The sequence below is a fragment of the Notamacropus eugenii genome, chromosome 3 (genome assembly GCF_028372415.1).
Source record: "Notamacropus eugenii isolate mMacEug1 chromosome 3, mMacEug1.pri_v2, whole genome shotgun sequence".
Taxonomy (NCBI): Eukaryota; Metazoa; Chordata; class Mammalia; order Diprotodontia; family Macropodidae; genus Notamacropus; species Notamacropus eugenii.
In genome coordinates this window covers 224,669,036-224,692,548 of record NC_092874.1, presented here as the reverse complement: position 1 = coordinate 224,692,548, position 23,513 = coordinate 224,669,036, and the positions used below count along the sequence as shown (strand labels likewise).

General features: G+C 44.9%; 1 protein-coding gene across 1 annotated transcript in view; it reads left to right on the top strand.

Annotated features, from left to right (window-relative positions):
- Positions 1-23,064, top strand: part of KRT80 (keratin 80) — a 33,784-nt gene extending 10,720 nt beyond the window's left edge. The window contains exons 2-9 of the mRNA XM_072654731.1: positions 3,502-3,710; positions 12,767-12,827; positions 13,518-13,613; positions 14,893-15,057; positions 18,011-18,136; positions 19,273-19,493; positions 20,235-20,290; positions 20,772-23,064. Of these exons, the coding sequence (XP_072510832.1) occupies positions 3,502-3,710; positions 12,767-12,827; positions 13,518-13,613; positions 14,893-15,057; positions 18,011-18,136; positions 19,273-19,493; positions 20,235-20,290; positions 20,772-20,893 (1,056 nt within the window). The 3' untranslated portion in view covers positions 20,894-23,064. The remainder of the gene's footprint in view (positions 1-3,501; positions 3,711-12,766; positions 12,828-13,517; positions 13,614-14,892; positions 15,058-18,010; positions 18,137-19,272; positions 19,494-20,234; positions 20,291-20,771) is intronic.
- Positions 23,065-23,513: the final 449 nt, after the last annotated feature.

The following is a 23,513-nucleotide window of genomic DNA, read 5'->3' as shown; positions in this document are numbered from 1 at the left end:
CATAATACATCTGGCTCTAATACGGTGAGCCCTGAGCAGGACCACCAGGCTTCCAGAGGAGTGAGCCACCTGGGATAAAAACTTCCAAGCAAATTAGCACTAGGTTTGAGCCCATCATTGGCCACTACTTTTGGAGAGCCAGCCCAAGGAAGATAAGGAAAAGGAAGAGAAAGAAAGGGAAGGAAGAGGGAAGAGGGGAAGGGGAAAGGGGAAAAGGAAAAGAAACTTATTCCTATACAAGTGTGAGAACCAGTCACCTCCATTCTACCCCAGTTCCACTCCCATACCGCAGCAGCACCTAGCTGTTAACAATGGACAAATCGATTATCACTAGTCCCCGGAAGCCCCCATCAGTGGTGTTGATGGGGTGCTTGGGTGCATGTGCTTGGGCCCCAATTTTAAAATCGCATTTCTCTTTAAAAATCACATTTCTCCCTAACCTCAAAATACTATCTCAGACAGTTTCTCCCCAGCCCAATGACACAGCCTGCCCCAGCAACAACCCTTATCTCCCTTCCTGCTACAGCAGCCAGTTGCACCTATAGAACTTACTAGTATGAACCAACTATGCACTGATTGAACTGGCTGTGCACTGGGTCATCATCTACTACTTACTGACCAATCATATGTATCCTAGACTTAGACATATGTATACTCCCTTATATTTACCTTGTCTAACAAGACATTGATGAGAGCAACCTGGTATTTCTGAGCCAGCCCCCTGACTGTTGGTTGACTTAGTGACATTCTATGCCTAAAACCTAAAACACCTACAGGTAGCCCCCTTTGGGCTATTTTCCGATGAATTTTTGGATACAATACCTGCTCAGTAGATACCAAAAGTGCATGTTCCTTTAAGAACTAACCACTCCTTAATCAATCACTCCCTAATCCCACCCCAAAACACCTAATTAGCACTTTTGTCACATGCTTCACTATATAATATTCTATATAAACTTTACATATGCCCCTGTAAGGTTGCAGGTTCCCTAAGAACTCTTGCCCGCTGAAAACTGTAATAAATCTTTACCTTGATCTCAACAATGCTTGAGTCTGTGAATTCCTTCCAGGCGGCCTGCCCCTGGTACCCTGGTCTTTGAGGGGGGGGTCTTACCACCACCCCCTTTTCCTCCCTCATCAGTGTCTCAGGACTACAATCTGTTCCTCTCTCTCCCATGCTCATACAGCTAGTCAAGTGTAGGAACTGGAATCCAAGGGACCATGACAGAGACAGAGATAGGAATTTACAACAATGGTCCAAGGCCAGGGAAGCCAGCACCAAATCAGACAGAACCCCATACCAAGAGCAGCAACAAGCCTGGGGAGATGAGAAGCTATCTCCAAGCTTCTCTGCCCAAGATGAACTTGTCTTGCAATGGTAGCATGCTGGCTATCACCCCTCACTGACCCCCTTGTCTATCCAGACATAATCTTCGATGACCACAGTCTCAGGCTTTAGATCCATGGAGAATGACAGGGATCTTGAATTGACAGTCATCCAGCCTAAATTATCCCATCACAATTCTTCATATTTCTAGGAATCTTTGCCATGTCTCTGGTTCTAACTGCCAATTTCAAGGAAAAGAACTCAGAGAAGGCAGCATGGTACATGGGTTCTAATCTTCCCTCTGATATTTACTAGCTGTGACCTTAGGCAAGTGACTTAACCTCCCTGAAATTCACTTTTCTTTTTCAGTAAAATGAAGGGGGTTGGAATAGCTGGCCTCCAGAGGCCGCTCTGAGCTCTAGATCTCTGATTCCTGACTTCTAGTAGCCATGACATTGCTTCATGAGCAATGCTGCCCCAGGAGCCCCCACTAGTGTATAGTTGTCACACCATGACATCTGGACATCACACACTTCCCACAAAAGGATTGGCAATACATACATAATACACAGGCATTTTCTAATAATACAAGCATATGGTAAAATGAACATGCAATTTCTGTCCCCAGTCATAAGGGAAAGGCTGTTTCTTTGGAGGATGTGAAGAGAAGCACTTGTCCAAATGATTGTGGGGAAATAGGGGGTGTGGAGCCTTGTTCAGGTTATAGAATAATGAGGGCTTAACTTCCAACTATGGAGTCTAGAACTTGGGGAGGAAGGCGTGAAAGGGCTTCAGCTTTGAACTTGAATCATAATAGTGAACCACATTTTCACAGAACCCTAAGATTCACCAATCAATCAACAAATATTCATTGAGCACCTATCATGTGTCTAGCAACTGTGCTAGGTCCTGAGGATACAAGCACAAAGACAGATCAGGAGGCCAGATATGCTTCAGAGGAAGGGAAGTATGAAACCAGGTGGGAAGAAGGAAGGAAACAAAGAGAACAAGCATTTATTAAGTGCCTACTGTGTGCCAGACACTTTACAAATATTATCTCATTTGATCCTTATAACAACCCTCGAAGATAGGTACTATTTTATTCCTATTTTATAGTTAAGGAAACTGAGACAAACAGAAGTAAAGTGGCTTGCCCAGGGACACACCCAGTAAGTGTCTGAGGTCAAATTTGAACTCAGATTTTCCAGATGCCAGGACCAAGCTATCTACTGGGCTACCTAGCTCCTTAGGGGGAGAGATGAGTTAGATAGAACTCAGCCTGATGAACCTTAGCAACACCTGAAATAGGAATGCCTTGGAATAAGATTCCTATGCTGTGTAACTCTGTAAGAAAATTCTGTAAGACTTGAATTTTCTCCTCTTTTGCTTTCACTAGTAGTAAAGTTTTCTTTTGAAAATCATATCTCTGTCTCTAGAGCAAAGAAAGGGATGTCCAAGCTTGGGCCAAGAGCTTCTGGGGCAATGAGAGTACCCAGGAAACAAGAAAAGCATTGACAATCCCATGTCGTGTCCTCTGTCCTGATGGAACCATGTTCATAATGGTCTATTCAGACTTGTCTGGACACCACATTTTAGGAAGAACAAAGCTAAGGAACAGGTGGGGAGACCATCTGGTAGGCGGATGAATGGGGGGAACCAGGGATATCGAAAGGAAGAAAAGAAGATTTGGAGGGGGAACATAATTGCTATCCTCAAATATCTGAAAGTACGTCATGTGAAATAAGTTCTGCTTTGCCCATAGGGCAAATCCAAGTAGCAGTTGCAACAGCAGATTTCAGGGGGATGTCGGGGAAAACTTCCTGAGAGCTGCCTGGGGGGAGGGTTCCCTATCCCTGGGGGACAAGTGGATGGTCACTTGTCAGAGATCCTTCATGCAGGTTGCTATTCAGGTAAAAGTTAGACAATAGAATCTCTCAGGTCCCTATGTGCTTGTCAAATGGAACTAAGAGATAATGGAAAGACACCTGGATTTGGAGCCAAATTTGAGTTCAAATCTTAGGTCTTTTAGTGAATGTATAATCTGAGACATGTCTCAAATCCTCTGAACTCAAACTTCTTTTCTCCTCACCTTGGACCCAGAGCTCCCCAAATCCCACCAAACAGCCTAGCCCCAGATGCCTGTCCCCTCATCACCCATTCCCTAACTCTTCTAGGTGCAGTCCCTGGAGCAGCGGAACCAGCTGCTGCAAACCCGATGGAGCTTTCTGCAGGAGCAAGAATCCACCTCAGTTGACTTCAGCCACATGTATGAGGAGTACCTGAATCGCCTGCAGCAGGAATTGAAGACGGTGAGCCAGGAGCAGAGTCAACTGGAAGCCAACCTGACACAGATGATGGGGAAGGTGGAAGAATACAAGATCAAGTAAGTCTCTGCTCTGTGACCTAGGATGGGTTGACTCTCCCTAAGGACAGGGAGGCCCAAAACATGATTTTTTTTTCCCACTTCCTATGGAGGTTGGAGCAGCCTGAGTCCCTAACTATTCTGCCTCAATTCAGGGTCCCCAGGCATCCTACTCTGGACCCCAAATTTCCTCCAAAACTCTTTTTATTACCACAATAAGGAAGGCAAGGCAATTAATATGGTGGACAAAATGGCGGCAGCAATTGCTAATAATCCTTGCAAGGGCACCAGCCTCTTACCCTATTCTAATGCTATCTATAGCAGCAAAGCTAGTCCAAGCTCCTTCATAAACTAGTCCTTATAGTAAGAGCTGACTTGCCAGGACAGATAACAAGAGATCCAAGAAAGACTTTTCAGTGGCAAAACAGTACAGTCCTAGAAAGTCTAGAAGTCTGAGTGACTTTCCTTGTTTCCCCATAAGACACTTTCCTCATGTCCTCAAATCCTTGTATTTGATGGCCTAAGACTCTATGATCCTACCCAGCCTGCCCAGTATCATCAACACTCTCACCCTATAGCCTTCTTGACTCACTAGCCCTAATATTCTACCTTCTCCCCAACATCTGACCTCACCACCTTCAGAGTTCCTACCAACCACCCTCAGACACAGAACTGAATGGAGACTGGTACAGAGAGACCCCACAGGAAAGACCAGAGGGATTCCATTTCTCCTAGATCTGTCACCTAGTTCCAAAGTTCACTGTGGGATTTCTCTTGAAGTCTCCACCTTAATTCCATAAGGTCTTTATCTGAATTCTATTAGGCCTCTTGCCTAGTTTCTGTTCAGCTGTTTGATTTCTCATTTAGCCTCTCCCTGATTTTCACTCAGTTTTCTACCTGATTTCTCAAAGGCCTGCTGCCTAATGTCCATCAGGCTTTCTACCACACTAGATCTGTAAGGTCCCTTCTCAATCTAAAAAAAAAACAGATTAGGTGATTGGCTTCTATTTGGTCTGGTCCATTAGATTCATTACCAAATTCTACACCCTACTGGGCATGGGGGCCTATGGTTTCTTGTCTAGTTTTATCTAACATCCCACAGAGCATTCAAGGTCCAAGAAAGGTTCTTCCAAGCTGGGTTCCATAGTATATAAGGGGAAAGGGGAGGACAGATGATGGGATGAGAAAGAAGTACCAGGGCTCCCCAGAGAGAAGAGCTCAGATTGCCAGAGGTAGGTGTGGGGAATGTTTTGTATCTCCCAGACCCCCCAGGTTGCTATGCGTGTTGGAGGGGGTGCCTAGGTGACTTTGGGCTAGGTCCCAAGACAGAACAGGGAGGGGCTAATCCTTGGCTTCATAAAACTGATGAGATCAGCCCTTGCTCTTGACAAGCAAACAAGTTGGGGAATGGGGAGGAAGAAGAGGTGGGGATGGAACAAGGCAGCAAATTGAATTAAAGATTTTTTGTGGATCTCGACTGAGGTGGGGGAAGGAAGGACAAAGAGTCAGGGTCACCCCAGTTGGGCTTTCCATCCAGGAAGTGGGTCCATGGAAAATAGAATTGTAGAATATCAGAACTGAAAAGGACTTCATTTTCCAAATGAGGCCCAAAGAAGGGAAGCAATTTTCCCAAGTTTATTTATACAGGGAGCTTGAGGCCAGGCTGGGATTCCTGATTCCTAGTCACAGGCTGTTTTCACATCATGCTGGGGCCACCCTGAGGAGGTTAGGGCTTGAGAACAATTGCTTCCCTTTCACCTGGAGAAGGGGCCAAAAGTCAGACCTGCCTCCCCACACGTCCAAGTTCCGTCCCCTCCTGGGCAGTCTCCATGTGGCTCTAAGCCAACTCAACATTCCGTCCAATGAGCAGCTAGCTGGGCAGACAGGAGAGACCCTACCCACAAGAGGCACCCCCTTCCAGGCAAAAGCAGCAGCTCCTGGAAACATTAAGCAATCACTCCTTTAGTGTCTGCCTCTGTCCTGTTCAGTCACATTCATGACCTTCTCCCCTTCTCTTCCATAAAGAGCTCAATGACCTTGACCCTATGCCCCATCTCCCCCTCCTCGCAGACATTGTCCTGGGTGAAACCCACAATAAGGGGAAAGAGTGCACACAGTAGAGATATTGTGTATCCATGAGGACCAACCTGTGTCTCTGCCTGACTTGCCCCTGGTTTCTACTGAAATCTACAGCTTATTTTTAAATTAAATTTTATTTTTAATTATCAAGCACTCATTTTTCCTTCTCCCCATCTCCCTTCTCACTGCCCACCGCCCTCCACAGAGAAGAAGAAAAAGAAAAACAAAACCCTTGGATCCAATATGTAAAATCAAGTAAAGCAAATTCCCATATTGGCCACATCTAATACTGCCTTTATTCTATCAGAGAACCTAGTAGAATCTCAGATTCCTGGATAGGCTGTCCAGGCCAAGCCTTTGCCTCCAAGTCAGATGCTACCCTACAGCTCAGCTTTAGTGTAAAGGTCTAGACTTCTAGAGGAGAAGCCATACTTCAGTCAGGAGGGACTAGGAAGGAACCGGGAAGGGAAGAACAGGGAGACAGAAGGTGAAGAACCCTACATGACCTCAGGTAAATTACTTCACCACCCTGAACCTCAGTTTCCTCCTCTAGATAATGAAGGGGTGGAACTATAATCACTAAGGTCCCTTCCAGGGCAGCTGGGTGGCTCAGTGATTAGAGCACCTCCTTAGACTCAGAAGGACCTAAGTTCAAATCTGGTCTCAGACATTTACTAGCTGTGAGACCCTGGATAAGTCACTTAACTCTGTTTGCCTCAGTTTCCTCATCTGTAAAATTAATTGAAGAAGAGGAAATGACAGATCACTCCAGTAGCTTTGTCAAAATGGGGTTACGGAGAGTCAGACACAACTGAAATCGCTGAACAAAAACAAAGGTCCCTCCCAGGTCTAAATTGTCGGATCCCTCCCAGGTGACCTCTACTGAACCTAAGGTCTCCTGTTGGAACTGGGAACTAGGAAGGATGATAAGTGACTCTCAGAACAGCATGTCCCTGACACTAGAACAAAAGAGTAATTGGTCAGAAAACCCAAAGGAAATTGGGGTAAGCCTACTAGGAAATCAGGCAAGAAGAGAACCAGATCTCTCTGAGCCTGTTTCCTCATCTGTAAAAGGAACAGGAGAGGGGAGGGTGTTCCAAATATTGTTCAGTCAGTTTTCAGTCATGTCTGACTCTCTGTGATCCCATTTGGGATTTTCTTGGGCAAAGATACTGCCATTTCCTTCTCCAGTTCATTTGACAGAGGAGGAAACTGTGGCAAATTGAGGTTATGTGATTTTCCCAGGGTCACACAGCTGGTAAATATCTGAGGCCAGATTTGAACTCAGGAAGATGAGTCTTCCTGATTTCAGACCCAGCAGTCTCTGCACTATGGTGCCACCTAGTTGCCCCCTTCTAGATGACCACCATGATATTATGATCTGGTGATATGAGAAGATCTCATAAAAATAAAGCATTAGATATGATGACAGTTCAGCAGTAGGTAATAATGAAGGTCAGGTGAGGGACCTCCTAAAAATTAGAAAGTCTGGCAGATCCTCAGTCTTTCAGGGGATGCATATCCATGAGTAGGAGAAGGTGGTGTGGCTGGCCATGGTCCCAGTGATCCCCAGGCCTGACCCTATTGACCTGACTGAGTCTGCTCCCTTTCTCACAATTAGCTATAGAATATGTTGGTGCGTCCCAGATCCCAACAGTCTATAGTGTTTATTGTTAAGAGAGGAGGGGAAGCCTACAACACACTGCCATTCATTATCATCCCCAGATCATGCAGCCCCACAAATTGCAATTTGGGTACCATATTTGCATTAACCCCACCCACATGTTGACAGTGTCTTCTCCTCCCCCATTTTCTACCTCTCCTCATCCTCAAGGTGAGTGTTTGTAGCTAACATCCTCAAAGTTTTCCCACCCAGACCAGAAATCGTCCAGTCAACCAACATTTCCTAAGCACTTACTACTGCCAGGCACAGTATAAGTACAGAGGATAGCAAGAAAGGCCAAAGACAGAACCTGGTCTCAGAGAACTCACATTTGTATATACATGATATTTGTTGCTGTTGTCAGTCATTTTCAGTGGTGTCTGACTCTTTGTGATCCCCTTTTGGGGTTTTCTTAGCAAAGATACTAGAGTGAATTGCCATTTTCTTCTCCAACTCATTTTACAGACAAGGGAACTGAGGCAAAAGGGGTCAAGTAACATACCCAAGGTCACACAGCTGACTAGGAAGTGTCTGAGGCCCAATTTAAACTGTGGTCTTCCTGACTCCAGGTCTGGCACTCTATCCACTGTGCCACTGACCTGTTCCTACACATGATATATACATGTATATATACATGTAAATGGAAAGTAGTCTTAGAAAGAAGGGACTGGAGGAAGAGGGTAGGGACCAGGAAAGGCTTCTTGAAGAAGATAGGATTTGAACTGAATACTGAAGGGCCTACATAGGCAAAAGCTGAAAGTGAAGAAGGAAAGCATTCCAGACATGGGGGACAGTCACTGAAAAGACACTGCAACCCCCTCATTTTATAGGGAAACTGAGGCCCATCAGCTAAGACTCTTGCCCACAGTCATGTACATAAGTTAGTGGAAGAGTTAGGAATCTCAGCTCAGGGCTTTGTCCCCCACAGCATCTCCTAGGGGAACCCAGGATACAAGAGCAGCAGCCAAGGAGAATTCTTTTCTCTCTGACCAGAAGCCTGATTTCCTGTAGACCTGGTTTCTCTCTCTTAGGTATGCATCTATGAACAGTTGTCAGATGGCAAAGGTCAAGGCTGTGGGGAGGTCCTCCCACTGGGGTTCCCCCTAGAGCCTGAGGAACCACGCCAGCTGGTGACACAGGTCCAGGGCAGTACCTGGTGCATGGCAAGAAAGGCTGGTTATAATTATCACCAGAAGACGATACAGGAATTCCAGGGGAGAAAACTATAGAAAAGAGGAGGTACCCATCTCTCAGGCAACTCTGAAGCTACAAGATCCCAGGGTACACACCCAGCTCTAATCTTCAGGGCATCTGAAGAATGCCCAGAAAGGAGGGAAAGGGGAGCACCAGAGATCTCTACAGGGTCATGCAGAGATCATAGCTGAAGCAGCCGCAGACTGAGTGTCAAAGGGCAGGTGGGAGGGAGAATAGCTTATGAGTCAGCCTAGGCTCCACAGCAAATATTGTCCCAAGGGGAATCAGTTACACGAGATCAGGGAGTGTTGGATGGGGAGGGAACTCAGGAACCTAGTCCTGTCCCATCTCTAGTTCCATCCATCAGATAGGGTCCCTATTCCATCCAGAAGACCAGCAAAGAACACTTGGAAACTAAGGAAAAGCAGCAGCAATGTCCAAGGACAGCCCTTCACAGGTCAATCTGTCTGGTCCCCGTCCTTCAAGAAAGCCTCCCCAAGAAGAGAGGCTCCCCCACTCCATTTCTCTGTCTGGTCTATGAGGAGATCTTTCCTGCTGCTTAGCCCTAAGTACTTCTGGCTTCAATTAATTGACAAAGTAACTAACAAAGTAACTAGTAACACAGCAGGCAGCTAGGTGCAGTGGATAGAGTATAGAGCTAGAATCAGTCCTGAGTTCAAATCTAGCATCAGACAGTTGCTAGCTGTGTGACACTGGGCAAGTCACTTAACCCTGCTTGCCTCAGTTTCCTCATCTATAAAATGAGCTGGAGAAGGAAATGGCAAACCATTCTGGCATGGGGTCACAAAGAATCTGACATGATTGAACAACCACAAAGTCTAAGACAAAGGTTAGTCTCTAACTCCTAAAGAATTAGCTTTGGTGAAGGGACTGAAGGGCTAAAATTCTATCCTTCTAGAGGAGACTCTACCTGTGCGCTTGAGGAACTCCTGCTATATAAACTAAGCCACAAACATGGAGTGGTCCAGGGTAAAGTGAAGACATCAGACCTGGAAAGATGGTCATCAATGGAATCAATCAGGGAAGACTTCCCAGAGAAGAGCACAGAATGATACAGAGAGCCCTGGATTTTGAGTCATGGAATATAGATTCAAGTCTAGACTAGTTCTTCTAGCTGTGTGAGCTTGGGCAAGTCACTCACTTCTATTAGGCTCAATTTCCCCATTCATAAAATGAGAGAAACCATACACTATTGACTTCACAGGGTTGTTGTGAGGGAAACACTTTGAAAAACTTAAAGAAATATTGTTATTATGCAATATGTGCAGGGTTGGGAAGGAGACAGGGATAGGATTGGAGTAAGGAGAGGAGGAGGAGAGCTGAGAAGAAACCGGCTGGAAATAGGGGAAAGGATGTGAAAAGAGACTGAGGTGTAAACAGGGTGCTGGGAGCAGATTAGCCCAGCTAAGTCAGAGTGAAGCCAGAGTCACTGAAGAGGAGAAGGGGGTAAGATGGCAGGACCTCTAGGGAAGGATGCTTTAAAGACAGACAGTGAAAGGAGATTGAAAACCAGGTTGAGTGTACAATCAGAAAGGACTTCCCAGAGGAAGCAGGGCTGCAGGAAGTCAGGGAGTCCCAGGGAAAGAAAAGTCTGATGAAGTTTAATGGCCGAGAATTTGGATGATGGGAGTGACTCACCAGTTTCCAAGAGTTAGGGGAGTCATAGGGTAGGGATGGGGATGGGGGAAGAGACATGAAAGTGACCCTGTTGTCAGGGTCATTAACTCTTTCTTGACCTATTATGGAAATATGTAATACGAGTCTACCTTTTCCATTTCACAAATGGGGAACCTGAATGAACCTGGACAATGGGGGAGATATATAGGAAGAAAGGAGAATTGAGGATGGGGACATTGAGGGATTGCCCCCAGTGATGTGATGAGATAGAGCTGGGAATGGGGAGGTCTGGTGGTCCTGCTACATTCTCCTCCATCTCTCAAGCTCAGAATTTGTGACAGTTTTTCAAATACATGAAAGTGGAATCCCCACCCCTTCTCCTCTCACCAGCTTGGGAAGTTCTGAGGCGCAGGATTCAGGTCTGGCTTTGCTGATTGGGGTCTGTCTCCACATCAGAGTTAGGTTACACTCCAAGCCTAAAGGACCTGTGTGTGTTCATCCGTTGCTGAAGAAGACCATGCCATCAGAGAAATAATGACATGACTTGCACTTAACTTTGTTTTGAGTGAGGGAGGGCTATGCAGGTCACCAGTTTCACTTCTCCTCCAGAGCCATCTGAATCCAGTGACCAGATATTCATCAGGATGACTGGAGATGACCCAGGATGAGGCAGTTGGGGTTAAGTGACTTGCCCAAGATCACACAGCTAGTGAGTGTCAAGTGTTTGAAGTGAGATTTGAACTCTGGTCCTCCTGACTCCTGCACTGGTACTCTATCCACTGCACCACCTAGCTGCCTAAAGGACCTGTAATCCCTGGCTAGACTGTCTTCATTCCTCTTGGAATGAAGTTGATTGACTCAATCCTTTACAAAATTCCACCATCTTCTCCTTACCCATATATTCATCCAGACTAAGTGAGCCTCTTCTTTCCCTCATTACCCACACCCCACCATACCCATGCTCCAGATACAGAAGAAGGGTAGAGCCCAGAAATAACAAGATTTGTTAGTGCTACAGAAACTAAATTCTGAGTGAATGATAAAAGTAAAGCTGGTCCTAGAGAACAAATAATGAAACATATCTCCCTCATCCTTAGTGGAGAGGCAGAACCTTACATACCTTGTCAGATGAGGTCACTATAAAAATGCCTTATACTTAAGCATTTTTCACATGGGAGGAATGTAGTTCTGGGTGAGTGGCAGGGATGGTAATATCCAGAAATGACTATGTAAAAACAAAAAGCACTAATAAAACATATTTAAAAGTATAGTGTTGCAGGCAATTAAAAATTATAGGTAAAAGCTTCTATCACTAGCAAAAATTATTTTTAACTAATGTTCCTTCTTAGTCCCTAAAGGAGAATGGTATGTTCTACCCCCAAAAAAAAAGTCCTGACATTAAGGTGGGATTTACCCACCTGGCACTCTGGCTCAAGTTTATTGACCTATTAAACAATACCAGGGTCACCCTCAGCTAACCAGGAAGTTGGCATCAGCCAATGCCTGGATTTGGAGGCAAGAATCAGGTTAAGAAGACCTGAATTCAAATCTAGAGTGAGACATTTAGCAGCTACATGACCTTGGGCAAGGTCTAACCTCTATCTGTCTCAATTTCCTCAACAGTAAAATGAGGATCATAATAGAATCTACCTTTCAGAGTTGTTATAAGAATCAAAAGAGATATTTTAAAGCACTTAACATGCTGCCTGACATCCAATAGGCATTATATAAATGTGTGTTCCCTTTCCCCTCTAAGACTACAAGTGGCAGAGAAGGTGCTGACCCTCACTGAAAAAGGGCATTTCTTACTTACTCCTCCCTACATTCATACACCGTATTTTTTCCAGATGATGGGTATCTCTTTGGCTTCCTGTTCTCTACAAGCTATATAGATGGCTTTGTACACATGGTTCCTTTCCTATTGTATGTGATTTTGGGGGGGATATATGTCTAGAAGTGCTATTGTTGGGTAGTGACTTTTGGGTATAGTTTTTCAAATTGCTTTCCAAAACAGTTGGACCAATTCACAGATCTACCAACAATTCATTAGTACGCCTGTCCTTCCACCTCCCCACCAACAAGTGGCATTTTCCTTTTTTGTTACTCTTGCCAGTCTGATGACTGTGAGGCATAACCTGAGAGATATTTCATTTATATTTCTCTTATTTTGGGTTATTTAGAGTATTTCTAAAATTGGGTGTCAATAGCTTGATTTGGAACTGCCTGTTCTTATTCTTTAATCATTTATCTATTAGAGAATGACTCTTGTGATTATGTGGTTGAATCAATGCCTTACAGTTCTTAGATACAAGACCTTTATCAGAGAAACTTTCTGCAAAGACTCCCCCCATTAACTGTTTCCCTTCTAATTTTAATTGTGTTGACTTGATATAAAAACATTTCAGTTTTTATCCCCAGCAATCCTTGGGAAAGAGGTTTCTGAGTCCTGTATTTGTAGCTACAGTAGGGGAGCTGAGTCTCTTTATGTTTCTGTCCCTCTCAGATACGAAGAAGAGATTACCAAGCGGACAGACATGGAGTTCACCTTTGTCCAGTTGAAGAAGGTATTGCCCCCATTCTACTCCCCTCGCCCCTTCCTATTCACCCAGTCTGGCCTCAGGACAGAATCCAGCTCCCTTAGGCCAGGGGCTCTTAAACTTTTTTATGTTATAGACCCCACTGTCAATCAGGTGAAGCCTATGAACAGCTACTCAGAATAATATCTGTTGCCTACTTTCATAACTGGAGGAAATGATAAATTTAAAATAGATATTAGCAAAAACAAAGATGTAATTTTTATGAATCCCCTGAAAATCTCACAGGGTCTATGAACCCCAGACTAAAAACCCCAGGTCCATGTCTTGATTTTTCCCAACCCTGCTTTCTAGTTTCCATTGGATCCACCTGACTTTTTTAAAACACCTCTTGAAAATGCAGCAGTATTTATCCCAGGATAGAGGAGCAAGTAGGCAAATATGTGAGTAGGCAGAGAGAGATACACAGCACAGGTAGATATGGCACTGTTCTTGTCTCGATCCTTTTATCCAGAGTCCTTTTAGGTTCTTCCCATGTACCCTTCTCCTCCCTCTTCCTTTAATTTCCCAGGATCTCTCCTTCCCAGCCAGACACTTTCACACTATAGAGTTAAATGGCAACCCTAATATCTGCCCCACTATTCCTCTTCCCCAGCTCAGCTTATTCCCAATGTACCTCACACACATCCTCTTTCTCACTGATCACTCCCTCCCCACCAGGATCTGGATGCTGAGTGTCTCCGAAGGACAGAGTTGGAGGCCAAACTCCAAGGACTACAGAGTTTTGTGGAGTTGATGAAAACTGTATATGAACAGGTGAGAGAAACAGGCTCCCTGGCAGCCCCATGAACATAGAAAGAATCCTACCTAATCTTCTCCATGTATCATCTCAGAGAGAAATAATTTATTCATGACCACCCATGAGTATCAAAGTAGGAAGAAATCACAATGTAGAACTGATAAAAATCAGATATGAGTCTCAGAGCAAAGCTAGAAAAAATAAGATATATTTCTAGGTGTCTAGGTATGTACTTATACCACCCCATTCACTCTTCCCAATTCAAATATCTCTTTCTCTGTGGTCTTTCCTGATTTCCCCCAGGTAGCCATCATGACCTTTCCCTCACTCTAACTTCACTCCTATTTTCGTTTGCATCTCTTTATTACAATCGTGTATTATTGACATGCTATGGTCCATGAGGTCACAGAGTCAGACACAACTAAACAACTGTACAACAACAAAAATGAGCCATATACCTCTAGTCAGCTATAACTTCCATGAGCTGAGGGAGTATGTATTGTATAAATTTCATATCCCTTTCCACCACCTAATTCAGAACTCTGTACACAGTAGGTCCTTAATTAATGGTTGTTGTTTAACTCATCTTTAACTGGAATCCATCCTTAATTGAGATCTGAGGAAAGAGGAGACACAGTGTCTGCTCTCATGGAGACACTACTCTTATGGGAAAGACATGATGTACTTACAGAAGATAGACCAAATACAAAGACAGAATGAAAACAAGTGAGCAGAGTGCCAGGCTTCAGTGCTGAGGCAATGGGGAGAAAGTGAAAAAATGGAATTAGGAGTGAATCTGAGAAGGGTTCTATAGAGAAAAAAGAGTGTAGTTTGGGCTAGGAATCCAGGGTAGAAGGCTTAGGGGCAAGAGGGATGAGGGAAGGAGAAGATGTACCAAGGAAGGAGCCCTTAGGTGAGGAAGCTGAGCAGTGAGAGAGATTAATCATAGGATTCCTAGCTGGAAAGGACCTTAGAAGCCTTCTAGTTAGAACCCCACCCCTTCATTCTGTAGAAAAGAAAACTAAGACCCCAAAAAGGGAAACGACTTTCCCAAGGTCATACAGAACCAGACTTTGAATTCAGGTCCTCTATTTCCATTTCAGTATTTGAGCTACTTTTTCAAAATACCACAGATACTTTCATTCTCTTTTCATGGAAGTGGACATGCTGGGACACTATCTGGGACACTAAAAATGGAGGAACTGAGAAAATAAAGGGGATGGGCACCCCAAATGGAATCTCCTGTATCCTTCCTCTCTGTTCAATCCTGTTCTCTCCCATTTTCCCTCCACCCAGGAGCTCCAGGACCTGATGGCCCAGGTGAAGGACATATCAGTGACCGTGGGAATGGACAGTCGCTGCCACATCGACCTCAGTGGCATTGTGGAGGAGGTGAAGGCCCAATATGATGCCATTGCTGCCAGAAGTCTGGAAGAGGCCGAGGCATATTCCAGAAGCAGAGTAAGGGCAAACAGGATGGTAGAAAAGGAAGAGGAAAGGGGAGACCATGCCAGCAGGGCATCATTGACCATGGACAGTGTCCCACCCCATGGATGGGTGGGAGGGAGAAGCTGGGGGGCTAACTCCAGAAAGTTGTCCCATACTAGGAGTGGGGAGGAGGACTAAGTGTCAGTAAGTATTGGGGGTGGGGAAGGTGAGCTCAGGAATATAATCGATATCGAATTTTCATGAAAAACTTGGATCCAGTGTGAGGGAAGTTTGTGAAGTGGGGAGACATAAAATACAGAAAGGAAGTTCTGGGGAGAAAGAGGTAGTCTAGCCCAGATGAGAGAGCACTAGACCAGAATCCAACTGACATTGCCACTAACTCTCTCTGCAACCTCAGACAAGTTATTTCTTCTCTCTGGACTCCAGTTTCTTGTGCAAAAGGAATGAAATGAACCAAATGAATTCTCAAGTTCCTTCCAGTCGTGATACACTGTGGCTTTCTTGGGGGACATTTCAGAGAAGAATAGAGCGATCCATCAAGTACTGATTTGGCATCTATTATATGGAAGTTTTGGGGGAAGCAAAAAAAGGAGGGGAGCAAACACAATGGTCCCTGCTCTCAGGGAGTTAATGGTCTAACTGGGAAACTAAGGCATAGAACTGCCTGCTGTGTATCTACACTGATCCCTCCTACTCAACATGGCCAAAAGTGACTCATTATCTTAACACACACCCCCACCAGCAGCTCAGCCTATCTTTCCTATCACTTCATCTTAAAACATGGTAAACAACTTTGATTCTTCCCTTTAGCCCTCAACATCCCATTAGTTTCCATCAGTTTCCATCATCCCCTGCCATATCTTTTCTCTGTCCCCTTCCCTCCTTTTCTTCTGCACCTACCCAATCAGACCCTCAGTGACTTTCCCCTAGACTTTTATAACTCATGCCCAGTCTTATAGAATCATCAGACCCTACATCTAGCATTGGAAGGACCTCAAACACCATCCAACACCCTCAAATGAAGGGAATGGGGCTGAAAGAAGCAAAATGTCTTATCTAAGACACTCAGGAAGTTAAATGGCTAATCCAAAACCACACAGATTTAACCACTCAAGAGAAAAAAGGTTTATTTTAAAATATTCCTTTAATATTTAAAATATTAAATGACATCAAAAGACACACAGGGAATAAGTGTCAGAAGTGGGATCTTAACCCAAGGCTTCTGATTCTACTGTGCCATCCTACTTCTAGTCTTTACTTCTCTAAACCATGCATCCTTCATATTCCTGGCCAATTAATCTGCCTTTAAACATGCCTCCTCCGTTTGCTCAAAACCTTTCAGTGGCTCCTATTTCCCTGGTGAAAAAAACTGTAAACTCCTGGCCCTTGGGGCATTCTAGACTTTTCACAACGTGGCTCTACCATATATATCCAGTCTTACCTCATCCTGATCATCATGGCTGCCACATGTCAGCCTACTGGCTCTTTCGCCATCTTCCATTCCCACCCTTCCCTTTTCTATCTCCACACCCTTGTTTAGATCATCCCACTTGCCTGGAATGAACTCCCCCTATATTTTGAACTAGTTGCCTTCTGTTAAGGCTTAACTCAAGTACAGTCACCTCCATGGAGACTTCCCTGATACCACTAACGCCCCTCCCCCAGGTAAAAGGGACCTCCTTTTCACCAGTTTCTTAGATTGCTTAGGCTGGCACTCTCCAATCAGTTCATTCTCCCTCATCTCATGGGAATGTGCATTCATATCTCTCCCCTGCCCTTCCTGAACTGAATACCTTCATGATCAGGGTCAGTGTTACACCTGTCTTTGTACCTCTCAATCCAGTGTCTTTCACACAGAAGGCACTTGATAAATGTTTGTGGAATTGGAGATACATACATCTGAAACCATGTCATCTGGTGTTGTTCAGACTCTAAACTATAGGACTTCTAGGGAGAGAAAAATAGGAGGATGAAGGGAAGGAGACAGAGAATAAGGATTTGGGAGGAGGGGACAGAATAAAGTGAAGGAAAAAAATAGAGAGAGGGCAGAGAATAGAAAATGGGGGAGAAGATAAGAGAAAGAGAGGGAGAAGGAAAAAGAAGGTAGAAACACAGGAGACAAGAGAATAAGGGAGAGCGGGAGAACAGAGAAAAGGAGCAAGAGCAGAAAGTAGAGATTAGGAAAGAGAAAAGACATGGGGAGGGGAGAATAGAGGAGGACAGAGCAGACAAACAGAGAGTAAGAGAGAGGAGAAAATAGAGACAGGGGAGGAGAGAAAAGGGGGAAGAAAAGAGGGAGAAAATAGAGAAGTTAGAGAGAAGGAAGAGAAGAGAACAGGAAGGTGAGTGGAGCAGCTTCATATAATAGAAAGACTCCCCAAGATGAGAAATGAATTTATGGGGTAAGCTCCTTGAGGGCAGGGGTGTATATCTACTTTTGTCTTTGTATCACCCTCAGTACTTAGTACAATGCGATTTGGCACATAATAGGAGTCTAATAAATGTCCAATTAATTCAATTCAATTAAAATTTCATAGTGTTCTTTCAGTCTGTTTATGCTCAGTTAAAGGGCTGTTGTTTAATCCCACAGCTAATACTTTGTTAGCCTTTAGCATGATGCCTGGCACATAGTAGACTCTGAAGTGAGGATAGGAAGGTAAGGGATAGAAGAGAGGAAGGAGATCAGACCCTGGGGGTGGGGTGAGGAGACATGTCGGGGGAAATGATAGGAGAACAGGGAGAAGAGAGAGAACAGCATGAGAGTGGGAGAAAAAGAAAAAAATAGGAAAAGAAAAATGGTAGAGGATAGTAAGGAAACTGTAGAGAGCCTACAGAAAAGAGGGGAAAGGAGAGTTAGTAAGGAGGGAAAGGAGAAGGATGAGAAGGGGGAAAAAAGAGGAAGCAATCACAGAGAAGTCTTCCCACACCGGACCATATCTCCCATTTACTCTTGTTCAATTCTCAGCTGGAGGAGAGGGCAGCTCGATCTGCTGAGTTTGGGAACAGCCTTCAAAACAGCCGAAGTGAGATCGCCGACTTGAACATCCAGATTCAGAAGCTAAGGTCCCAAATTCTGTCTCTCAAAAGCCATGTGAGTGACTCAAACGGGCCAACCTACAAGGGGGGAGACACACTCACACTTTCTCCCTGGTCTCTCAGCCAACAAAACTGGACTGGGGTTCATCAATCAGAGGCCCAAATCACCCAAGGAAAAAGGCTGGTTTTAAAATATTCCTGGGACAGGCATGTCACAGTGGGGCACAGTCAGTCAATAAGCATTTCTTAATGGAATCTAGACTGGGTTCAAGTCCCATTTGGACCCTGAAATTTAGATCTGGAAAGGATGATAGAAGTCATCTTGTCCAGCTCTTCTGGGTAGGCAACAAAAAAAGACTGTGGGGTTTAGAGGTCTTTGCAATACATGACTTCGTTCTCTTATTGGTCATGGCATTGGACAAGGGACAGTTTCTCTGGTTCTCAATTTCCTCATCTGTAAAATGGCGGGAGGGGGTTGGGGAAGGTAATAAGCATTTATTAAGCACCTACTGGGTGTGAGACACTGGGCAAAGCTTTATAAATATTATCTCATTTGATCCTCACAATAATCCTGTGAGGGAGGGGCAGCTATTACTCCTATTTTACAGTTGAGGCAAAAAGAGGTTAAGTGACATGCCCAGGGTCACATAGCTAGTAAGAATATGAGGTCAAATTTGAACTCAAGTCTTCCTGAATCTAGGCCCAGCTGCCTCTAAATGGACTTATTCATGATCCTTCTCCAGCTTATCTTACAGGATTGTTACAAGTCTCAAATGATATTAGGAAATGAACCTATGGTTTCAATGATATGGGGAATTCCTAATGAGGAAATTCTCTCTACCAAAGAGGATCAGAACCTTCTTTGTAACTTAAAGTCTTAGAAAGTTGCCTAGAGGTTAAGTGACTTGCCTAAGGTCACACAGCTAGGATGTTTCTGAGATAAGGCTTGAACTCAGGTCCTCCTGGTTTCAAGGCCAGGTCTCTATCCATTACACCACACTGTCTTTCATTGTTCAGACTCTTTCTTTTAGGAACCATAAAGCACTATACCATCACATTTAAATTCCTCCTTCTCCACACCTGGGGGAATGTGGGTTTTGTGATACCTTATCATCCCTCTACCCAAGTATACCCAGGCTGAACTCCAGTCTCTCTCCCTCTGATAATCTCCCTTCATTGTCCTCGTCATAGTGTCTGCATTTGGAAGAGAACATCAAGGCCGCAGAGGAAGAGGGAGAGCTGGCTTTCCGGGATGCCCAGGCCAAGCTGACCCAGCTTGAGGAGGCCTTGCAGAAAGCCAAGAAGGACATGGCCATCCAGCTGCGAGATTACCAGGAGCTGATGAATGTCAAGCTGGCCCTGGACATTGAGATTGCCACCTACAGGAAGCTGGTGGAAGGAGAGGAGTGCAGGTGATGGGAGGGAACTGACTGGATAAGGACAGAGGCAAGGCCAGATAAGGGAGAATTACAGGATTGAGTGCTAGGTCATCCAGTCTAACCCACCCCACCCCCCACTTTACAGATGGGGAAACTGAAGTAGAGGAGAGGTCACATGCTATAACCTTGAATAGGAAGACCTTTGCCACTTGTTCTGTGTGATCTTTGGCACATCATGTGACCTTTTTGAGTTTCAGTTTCCTCATCGGTAAAGTAAGAATACTTCCTAGCTTACACAGTATGAGACTTGAAGAGGTCATATATGCAAAGTCCCTTATAAGCAGAAATATTCTATAAACACATTTGATGATTATTGTTATCATACAACCTGGCAAAGATTATACAGCTAGTGGTTAATCTGAGCCTATAAATCAGGATTCCCCCCTTCCATCTGAGTGCTCTATCCACCCTAACACACTGTATTTCATTTTTTAAAGTCCCAAAAACACTTCCAGTATATGAATGGACAAATGTGATAAACACCATCCCTGAGTCTGGGAATCCAAACCTTAAATGAAATCAGGCAGCAGGCTAATAGAAATCAGGAAGCTTCTCCAAGGAGAATAGTGAACCCACAAAAGGGAAATGTTACTTGCCCAGGTTAACACAGCACAGCAGCAGAAGGTTTGCCTATAGGCTCTGACCCCTCTTGTGCCTCCCTCGGTTGCACCAGGGGAGCTCTCTTCTCCAGCTGACCTGCTTCTTTCTCCCCAGGATGGACTCTCCGTCCTCTGCGGTTGTCAGTTCTGTCCAGTCCCGATCCAGACCTGGTGAGTTGATTCATCTTATCTTTTGTGTGTTTGAGGGAGGGGGATGGAGGTGGAAGCCTGATTCCTTTTTTAGGGGACTCTAAGAGCAGTTTGATCCAATTTAACAAACATGTTTTAAGTACCTATGACTTGCAAGGCACTGAACTAGGCATGGAAAAGCCAAAATTAAAAGGAAACAACCCTTACCCTCACAAAGTTTATAATCTGCTAGAGAGGCTAGAACCTGAACACAGAGAGAGAAATACTCAAAGTAACTTCTAAAGGCAGAGAAAACTGACAAATGGTGGGGAAGGAAGCATGCAGGAAATGGCAGCCAAGTGAGATGCAGGTGAGGATCGAGATTGGCATCTCAGTTATCAGAAATAATAGTTAATATGCCAATTTGTCTGGAACAGAAAGTATATAAAGGGGGTATTAAGAGAAAGATGAAAAAGATAGGTGGGAGCCACCCAATCAGCTCTCATATTTATTTTCCTTGCAGCTGCCTCCAAATCAGGCCCCTCAATCACCTCCTTCCTCAGGAGGAAGAACCGGGGTCCAGTGATCAAGATCACAGAGACGTCGGAGAAGCTCATCTCTCAGGAATCTGAGGCCACTCAGTAAAGCGGCTGGCCCTGGCCCAGCTAGCCACTCCAACTCATGGAAGACAGAGGGAAGCAGCAGCCTGCCTATACTCTTGGTGGGAGAAGGTGTCCAGAGGGGATTAGTGATCATTCCACTCTACTTTTCAACCTCCCAACAGCATCACTCATTTCTGGAATTTCCGCCCAGTGGTCAGGGCCATTTGCCTTACTTCCTGGACGTGCTAAATGGATTTCAGGAACAATCTTGCTTCTGTTCCTTGTTACCTCTAAGACTTCTTCTGATTCCCTTACACACACACACACACACACACACACACACACACACACACACACACACACACACACAGAGTTTTCATTTGAGGTTTGGGGATCTGAACAACTGATCTATCTGGCATGATCCCCTGCCCTGGACATGCCTCTCAAGTCCCTGCCTCAGGACAGAATTGAGTGAGCAAGTCTCCCATTGCTCCCTGGTCTGGTCACCTTCATGTTGTTTGCCCCTCCTCTGGCACCTCCAGGGGATGGGTGGAGGAAAGGAAGTTTGGGTGCCACTGATCAGCCAGATTAGCAGGGAGGATGAAAGCCCACTACTTCCTTGCCACCAACCTTTACTTGCTTCCCTAAACCCTGACAGTATTAAAGTAGGCAGGGTGTGGGGATTCCTGGGGGAGAAATGAGATGTTCTTTTGGTGGAACCAGGGAATTAGCCTCGAGGCTCCTGGGCCTTGAGGACCCAGCTTAGATGCCTCATTATCCCTCCCTTTCCCTTCTGACCCATAGGAGTCCCACCCTCCAAGGACTTTTTCTCCAATTTAATAGCCCCCAGGAAAGGAATAGTCCACTGGCCTATTCCTGAGGCAGCTTCCCATCTCCCTATCAGGGAAACCTTATATTCTTGCCATTTAGTTGGAAGAGAGGGTTAGAAGAAGCCTTTTCCCAGCTAATTCTAAGTTCTTGTGGATGTTGCGAACACTTAAACCTTGCCATACCCTCCTAGAGGAGAGCTAACAGAATCTCATCTCACCTTATTCAGGTGCAGCTACTATGGGGTTGGGCCCCTTGTCCTAGAGTCCCTGTGGCCTCACACTTAGAATTCCTATTCTCTAGCCATGTACTCTACCCAAAAAAGCAAAGTTCTCAAATCTCCAGTATAACCACATTGCCTAGATGGCCCCCTCCCTATCCACACCCCCCCACCAAACATAGAACCAGAAATGCCTTGAACTTCCAACTCTTGGTCATCTATGGCTGGATTTGCTGCCCTTTACCTTTCCCCAAGACTAACATCTTATCCCTTGCCTCCCTGCCTTCTTTCCCATTGGGCCATGAAAAAAGGCTTAATTAGAGCCCTTTGGAGCCCTGAGGGGGGAGAATCTAAGTATGGGGAGGTAAGGAATCTCCTTAACTACTATCCTCTACAGCTATTCTGAAGAGGGTATCCTAGCAGCCCCAAAATAAATGTCTTAAAGAGACATAAGAGAAAAAAGTCAATATCTAAGCAAGGGTATTTGGGTCTGTGACCCTATTTGCTGCTTTTCCCTTTTCCTGGCAGACAAGCTGCCCCCTACTGACCTCCTTTTTTCAGTCTAAAATCTCTCATACACAACTGACCCCACCCCCTTCTTCTCCCACCTCAGAGCCCATCTTTTCCCTCACTCTATCCTCTTCTCTCTCCTGGGGTTCCCTAATGCCCCCAGCCCTAGCTCCTCAGTCATCCCCAAGTCCCACTTCTCAAGGTAGTAGGTGTGTAGACTCTGTCCCTTCCTTTGGTCTTCATAACCTTAGTACTCCAAGCTGCTAAGCAGAGTAGAATGCCATCCACTACCTGAGTCTCAGATGAGAAATCCAGGGGACCCAGGCTCAAACACACCTCTGTCTGGGGAGCTGTCCAACACCCTCCAGACCCCAAACAAAGCCTCCAACTGCTGTTTTCCATGCTATTTATTGGTCTCTAAGGGTGCAAATACATCAATGGGATATGAGATACACAGAAATATATATTATTTTTTCATAAGTTATGTGGTTCTTAACTTATTGCCTCCTTCTTTCTGCTTATATCATCAATACTCTAGACTGTGTTTGTGGACAGCACCTCTCCTAGTCACTGTACCTCATGGACTGAACTCTCCTAGGATAATACCCCCTCTTCTGCCTGGTAGGGTGAATAAAGTGTGCTAAGCATCATCTAAAGATGGAGACGTGTCCGTTTCTATGTTCCCTCTTGTATTGGCCAGTGCAGTAGAGGGACAATGAGGGATCCAGGACTGGAGCTTAGATCTGTCTGATATAAGCCAGGTACCAATTCCCTGGTGGGAATAGTCCAGGAAATCTTGATTCCTGCACTATTAATTTTCACTGCTTTCTAAACATTTTTGATCTCCAGTCCCCCAAATCAAGACACTCAAAGAACCAAGGACCAAAAGAATCACATATACCTTCCTAATCCCTAATTCTACTTGGCTCCCTGAGTTTGGATGCCTGATGAAGACAAATCCAATGACTTATCTCCCTTGTTCCATCACTGCAACACAATTAGATGCATGATCCTAGGATTTATTCCCTCTTTCTCTTTATAGTTCTTGTATCCACACAATCCACACCCCAAGAGGGAATTTGCTAGGGTTTATTTAGAAGAGATG